The sequence below is a fragment of the Benincasa hispida genome, chromosome 2 (assembly GCF_027475165.1).
Source record: "Benincasa hispida cultivar pf3 chromosome 2, pf3_genome.v1.1, whole genome shotgun sequence".
Lineage (NCBI taxonomy): Eukaryota > Viridiplantae > Streptophyta > Magnoliopsida > Cucurbitales > Cucurbitaceae > Benincasa > Benincasa hispida.
Window position 1 is genome coordinate 28,748,306 of NC_143479.1, and position 7,485 is coordinate 28,755,790.

The 7,485-nt window shown below is 33.7% G+C and overlaps 1 protein-coding gene across 2 annotated transcripts; it reads left to right on the forward strand.

Annotated features, from left to right (window-relative positions):
- The first annotated feature begins 1,844 nt into the window (after positions 1-1,844).
- LOC120070678 (putative lactoylglutathione lyase, chloroplastic) lies at positions 1,845-6,406 on the forward strand. Of its 2 annotated transcripts, none has more exons than XM_039022518.2 (9): positions 1,845-2,322; positions 2,897-3,087; positions 3,185-3,309; positions 3,451-3,515; positions 3,718-3,930; positions 4,065-4,112; positions 4,301-4,408; positions 4,544-4,684; positions 6,026-6,406. In XM_039022518.2, the coding sequence occupies exons 2-9, from the start codon at positions 2,948-2,950 to the stop codon at positions 6,065-6,067; spliced, it is 882 nt and encodes a 293-aa protein (XP_038878446.1). In that variant the 5' UTR covers positions 1,845-2,322; positions 2,897-2,947; the 3' UTR covers positions 6,068-6,406. The 2 variants fall into 2 exon arrangements, with proteins under 2 accessions (XP_038878446.1, XP_038878445.1); XM_039022517.2 differs by having other exon boundaries at positions 1,850-2,322; positions 2,886-3,087.
- The last annotated feature ends 1,079 nt before the right edge of the window (positions 6,407-7,485 follow it).

Genomic DNA, 7,485 nt, shown 5'->3' on the forward strand with positions numbered 1-7,485 from the left:
AACAAACCAATAATTTTTTTTTTCTTTTTATAGGACTTTAAGAGTATGATGTCTAAATAAACTTGAAAAAATGGCATAGATGGCTCAAAATGAAGGGCACAAACTGAAATATTTTGTATATTTGTATACCATAATATTTGTGTATTGATAATAACAATTATTAGTGACATTAGTGATAGAACTTAGATAGATATCGGTCATATTCATGTATTAGTGATATTAATTTAGGTAGATATCAGCGGTAGATTTCTATTATTGATAGTCATGATAAAACTTTTTCAATAATAGCTATTGATAGTTTTGAGTGTTAGTCTTTCAAAATCGATACTCACTAATGAAAGTCTATTAGTGATAGCCACTAATTTTCTATCATTGATAGCTTAATCTTTGATGATTTTTTCAACAATTAATATCCACTTATAGAAGTAAATGCCTAGAAGTTAACTAATAGCATGTTATCAGTTACATAAGCTATCAACGAGGACATGTTATTTTATGGTAAAAAGGAATTATATAAGTTATCTTTAATAGCATGTTATCCATGATAGAAGCTATCATCGATAACTACGATATAAATGATATCAGTAATAGAATTTAGGTGATATCCATATATCAATGATATTGATAATATAAAGTCAATTCCATTTGATGAAAGTCTATTATTGATAACTACTACTAAAAGTTATCGATGATAGCCACTGATTGAAGCAATCAATGATAGTCATAGCTATCAGTGATATCTGTATATCAATTATATGACTTAAGTATATATCAATAAAATGAATGATATTAATGATATTGGTGATTAGTTAGGTAAATATCAGAGATAGCCACTTAAACCTCTTGTTGATAGACTTCTATCACTAATAGCTTTAAGTGTTAATCTTTTAAAGATGACAGTTTCCTTTCAAAAGTTGATAACTACTCATAAAAGTCTATCATTGATATTCACTGATAGCCTTAGGTGTTAATATTTTAAGTTTGATTACAATTGATCAAAGTGTATTAATGATAGTAATTGAAAACTGATAGTAAATTGAAAGGTGATATTGCAAGTGTTACTATTTTAAAATTGTATTAATATTTCTTAAATTGAAAGCTGATATCAGCTATCATTGATAGCAATTGATAGTAGTTATTAGTGATAGTTTTCAATTTGAGAAAACTGGAAGAAGGAGTGCAAGATGTTGGGTTGCGTGTGGCCTTTTTAGTCGTTTACCTATATAACTATCACTGATAGCTACAATCAGTGATATCTGGTGCTAATTTTTTACCATATCTCTAATATGTTTATCTTCGTTCTACATTTTTTTTTTTATTATTTTAGATCTGATTATTATTTGTGTAACTGGCCTTTAAGATTTTAAGTGCATCGCAGACTGTCAGACATTAATTAGAAAAAATATCGAGTTTTTTTAGTACACCAAAAAACTATCATACATCAATCAAGAAGCATACTAGAATTTTGAGTGCTTCAAGAGACTATATCAATCTATTAAAAAGGGTTACTAAATTTCAGAATTCAATCAACCTTCAATTTCAAATGGACGGTGGATTGAGGGGGAAAGGAGAGAAATTGATGAGAATGAATTTAGGGATTATTTATTGGGCAATTAGTACGGTTAAATATTGATTTCGGTTCGATTCTTTTTTTTTTTTTTTTTTTTTTTTTTTTTGCTATATCTGCAAATAAAAGAGGTTGATGACATGCATGCAAATTTGAATTTATGTTTAGTCATCCTTGCAACTGTCCCTATTTTCAACATAGAGGCCCATATCCTGGCAGAGTGGCAGTCCAGCCCAATATCAGCCATTTAAGTCGGCTCCAAAGGAGGAAGATATCCAAGATCGGGATAGCATATCCAAGAAAACAAACAGAACATGCACAGGTGGACGCGAGCCAGAGAGCAATCTTTTTCTGGTACAGGCCTTTTCGCATGGCGCTGATAGAGAAAGTGGAAGAAGCTATTCGAATCTCTCGCCATCGCTTTCTTCTTCTTCTTCTCCTCCTCCTCCTCCTCATTACGAAGGCTCAAAATCGCGGCAATTTGTAGGATAATCGGTGAAGATAAGAAGATACAAAAATTGAGTTTGGAGAAATCTGTTGGCAACGAGTTATTCTGTTTCTCATTCAGAATTTCACAGTTCGTGTTGGAATTGAGCCGAAGTGACAGAACGGAGTGATGGTCAGGATATTACCAATGGCTTCCTCATTACGACCTTCCATTTCGTCATTCACGTTTGCTGGCGCTTCTCGTTTGGCTCATTCCCTCACTTCCTACACCCCGACTCGGGGGCTGGCTTCATTTCATATCGGTTTTGGTGCGGCTATTCTTCTCTCTTTACTGAGCCCTAATTTTGATCGCTTCTATTTGTGTTCCTCAATGTTTCTGTGTCATTCTGATTTGGAGAGAGTAATTGGTCGGTTCCGGAATGCTTTCCTTCTTCTTAGCAATTGGTCGTGTTCTATTAAAGCTGTCATAATACATTCGCAATTAGATTTATAGCTATTGCTGCTTTAGCTCCGCGGATTTGGTTGCCTTCTGTTCCTGCGTGTTTTTCCACTGTCATTATAGCCTAAACTGATATAGAAAAAGCAGAGTCGTTGATAAACTGAGTCAGAATTTATTATTCATGTAGCAGAATTTAAGCATGATTTCCTGGTTAACAATGCAGAGTTTTTAGTTGATATCTCCGTCATGCAGGTTTTCAAAGTAGTTTTGTATGTGTGAGTTGTTTTAACTTTTAATTCACTTGAAGCCTAAATGTTTGATATATGTTTCTTTTTCGTTCATTTGCTAACTTTGATTCCTGAACGATATGATGAACATTATGTTATTTTAGAAACAAATTTCTCGGGAGAATGATTTTAAGTTGTTATATAGCTGTTCCACAGGCACAATTCTTTGGTTTTAACTCTTCGAAGTTGTTGAAGTGTAATAACACCATGCGGGTGACCGTAAATGGATATGCAGCACAGGCTAGCACAACAGCCGCTCCTGAAAATATTCTTGAGTGGGTAAAAAAGGATAAGAGGAGATTGCTTCATGTTGTCTATCGTGTTGGAGATTTGGAGAGGACCATAAAGTATGTATAGTTTCCAATATACTAAAAGTTCGTTGCAATAACTCTTTTTTCTCTTCTTCTTTTTCCCCAAGACAGTTACAAAATATGTTTATTGCAGATTCTACACCGAGTGCCTGGGGATGAAGCTGCTGCGGAAACGTGACATACCAGAGGAGAGATATACAAACGCCTTTCTTGGATACGGTCCAGAAGAGGCTCACTTTGTTATTGAACTCACTTACAGTAAGTTACACTTATTATATGATTTCTAATTATAAACCTTGGGCTAGTTTAGAGGACTAAAGCCAGAGCCAATATTTATCCCCCATCGAATTATTTAGATAGATTGAGTCAATTTTTATTTTGGTTGTCTGCTGACCACAGACTATGGAGTAGACAAATATGATATTGGGACTGGGTTTGGCCATTTTGGTATTGCAGTTGAAGATGTAAGTCTATTCTTTTTTTTTTTTTTTTTTTTTTTAATTTTTATTTTACGTTATACACTTGAGTACATATTTATACCAAATATATTTACACTTGTGTCCATAAATCCCCCTTTACATTGTGTTTTTCGTCTCATATTCCTCCATATCATTTTCCAGTTACTATCTTTTATCAGGGTTTTCTATTCCTACTTTATACTATTAGGTTTCCAGGACTGTGGAACTCATAAAGGCCAAGGGTGGAAAAGTTACCAGAGAACCTGGTCCTGTTAAAGGCGGCAGTACTGTGATTGCATTCATTGAAGATCCAGATGGTTATAAATTTGAACTCTTGGAAAGGGGGCCTACTCCTGAGCCTTTATGTCAAGTAATGCTTTGTGTAGGTGATCTTGATCGATCCATAAGTTTTTATGAGAAGGTCTGATTCGTCTCAATGCCATATTGAACCGTCTATATGTTCGTCCTTTTCTTTTCATATGTAGTTGTTGTTTTTTTTCCTCTCTGAACATTTGTGTCTGATACTGGTTTCAAATCATGTGCACTCTATGTTAGGCTTTTGGCATGGAACTTCTACGCAAACGAGATAATCCAGAGTACAAGGTAATATAGTATTTCTGTGAGATTTCTCTTGCTACAATTGCCAATATGATTTTCTGATTGCAGAGGACTCTGCACTCTCTGTTGTCATTTAGGTCTTTACACAAGTTCATGCCGATGCTTTGATATGTATTCCACATGTATATTAAATAACTTCGGTTACATTTGTTGATTTAACACGTAACTTACAGTACACAATAGCAATGATGGGATATGGCCCTGAAGATAAAAGTTCTGTACTGGAGTTGACTTACAACTATGGAGTTACTGACTATGAAAAAGGGAATGGTTATGCCCAGGTTTAACATTTAAATCCATTTTCCTTTTGTTTTTACTAGGATAGGAAGAAAGGGGAAAAAAACAAACTGATGGGTGCCTATGTTTTTCAATATTTGTAATCTAGTGGGTCAAATAATGATTTCTTCTCATAACAGATTGCAATAGGCACAGATGATGTCTATAAAACTGCAGAAGCGGTAAAACTCTATGGAGGGAAGGTCATCCGAGAACCTGGACCATTACCTGGTATCAACACCAAAATTACTGCATGCTTGGATCCTGATGGTTGGAAGACGGTATGACTTGACCCCCTAATTGACTGCATTAATTTCGGTTGCTATGCCGCCGCCCCCCCCCTCCCACGGAATTTAAAGAACCTAAAGGGGCATGAGTCATATATTCTGCAGAACGTCGTTCTTGCCAAGGTTGGATGTCTTTTTTTAGTCTACTCAAGTCCAAACCATTAGGACCCTTAGTGGTTCTAACCAAGGAGCACATAGATCCCTAAAACGTAGTCTCTCCCCCAAAAATGACTTCTCCGGTCAGAAAATGCATTAGATATTTACCTAAATCAGTAGGTCCTTGAGCGGATTCAACAATAGCTCGAAGACATTGGTCTATAACTAGAAAAGTAAATGCTTGAGCTTGAAGCTTCTAATCCAGTAGGCCCATAAAACTCACTCGGATAAGCACTATTATTGAACCAGACAACAACCAGCAATAAAATCAAAAACAGATAAAGCACCTAAACTATAAGACAAGTAAGCTTCTCCAGACCATACAAGTGCACGGCGTGCCAATGCAAAGGGTTTAATTAAGATACGCCAAATTCCATTCATATGATCGTATAAATGCTTTTGGGTTTCTATTGTATGCATGATTGATTTACTTTGCACTCACCATTTGTAGAGCTGAATTCGTATTCACACAGATTCCTTGTTATGGTTCCATTGCATTTCACATTGCGTATGAGCTTTATGAAACTTTAAGGTAGACGATGCTCCAACTCAGTAGTATTTCACCACCCAGATACTGGTGATATTCAGCAGTTGGAACTTGGACCTGATTCGAATCAATCTAGTCATGCATATTTGGTCTGCATTCTCCGCTGTACTTCGTGTTTTTGACATTTCTTATTAAGACTCAGTTATGACACGAGAAAGTCTTACGAAAACATTCTGACCTTCATTCTAAATAACAGAAAATTGTTTTACACAACTCTCTCAAATAGCCGCTTATATTCTGTTTTGTAAGAACGAAATCCCGAGGTTGTCAACTGCTCCAGCCCAGCCGACTAGTGATATGTACCCAAGCAGAACCAAACTATATTGAAATATAAAAGACAAAAGGGAAATAAAGTGTTTAGGGGTACTTGGACTCTTGAGACATCTCTCAAGTCCTCAACGCCTAAACTTCCTCTGCTCCCACTCCCTCTATATATGACCAAATACCCCAACAAACTCTTTCAGTAATTACTAATATGTCGCTAATAAAATTTCTATCATCTAACTTTTAAGTCTCAAATCATGATGATATTGATCATCATTCACCACATCCTCACACACGAAAATGAAAATTAATCAATCTTGCTGTGCCTTGAAATTTTGACTTCTTATATGTTCTCTTATCATGTGCAGGTTTTTGTAGATAACATTGATTTTCTCAAGGAGTTGGAGTAAGTGAGAGAATGTTTGGATTACAGCCTGCAAGAAGGGATCCAGTCCCAGCTTGAACTTGAAAATAATTCTATATGCTTGCGTCTAGTTCTGCCCTGATTGAATATAGAAATTTTGTCTTGTATATGTCTTGACAGTTCGGTATTAGGCTTGACATAATGATATGATGATTTTGTGTATTTATAGGCTTTGAAAGGTCTTCCTACATGAGTTATAATGAGTTCAATGTAATTTTTATTTATCAATTTAGACAAGTAGATTCCTGGCACAAAATTTTGATACCAAATTATGTTTAAGTTTCATGTCTCTTTAATGGAAATATGTCAGGTTGGCACTTGTGCAGCTATTGACTTCGATTGCTTCTAAATGAATTGATTGATATATGCAGTCTACGATATTAACTATACAAGGAACTTGATTTAAGTTAAATTACCATGGGTTGTTTAATAAGTTCTCTAATTTCTAAAGTCTTTAATAGGTTTGTTAACTTTTGATTTTCTGTTTTATAGATTTTGGAATTTTAAAAATGCTCAGTAATTTATTTGTAAATATAGAATTTTAAAAAATTATATCGATTTATTTGATGTCTAATGATATTTTTGTCATATAATTTTTGGCAGGTTCATAAATTTTAAATAAAATATCTATAGGTTAAAAAGATCTATACACAAATTAATTTGTAAAGGGAAAGTGAAGAAATCTTTAAAAAGAAAATTATTAAAATACAAATTTTATCTCTATTTAAGTTTCATTTTATTTTAAGTTTTAATTCATATACTGTCTTCAATTTAACTATTGTGCTTTTACATTTTATTTGTCGGATCTTGAGAACATACATATTGATGAGAGAATATACTTCAAAATTTTATTTTGAATTTATATATTATCTTATTTTCATAATTTTAGTTATTTTATTATAATATTATATTTTATCCAAGATATATTCCTGTTGTGCTCCTCAATTTTATAACAGGTTGTCGACACAAATTAGAATTCGCAGCCCTTGATAATAATGACAATAATTATTTATCATGGGTACTTGATGCCGAAATCTATCTGGATGCTATGAACCTGGGAGAAACAATTAAAGAAGAAAATACAACGATCATTCAAGAAAAAGCAAAAGTCATAATTTTCCTTCATCATCATTTTCACAATTGATTGAAAATGGAGTATATTACAAGAAAAGATCCTCGTATCTGGGGAAAAATCGAAAGAGAGGTATCATCATAAAAAACAGTCATTCTTCCTAAAGTTCGTTATGAGTAGATGCATTTAAGACGGTAAGATTTTAAATCAATAACTGATTACAATTCCACATTATTTAAAATCAGTTCAAAATTGTTGTTTGAGAAAAAATATGCTCTTATATCAGCAATATTGAAATAAATGTTTTAAACAATATTCTGAACTAATTTCAT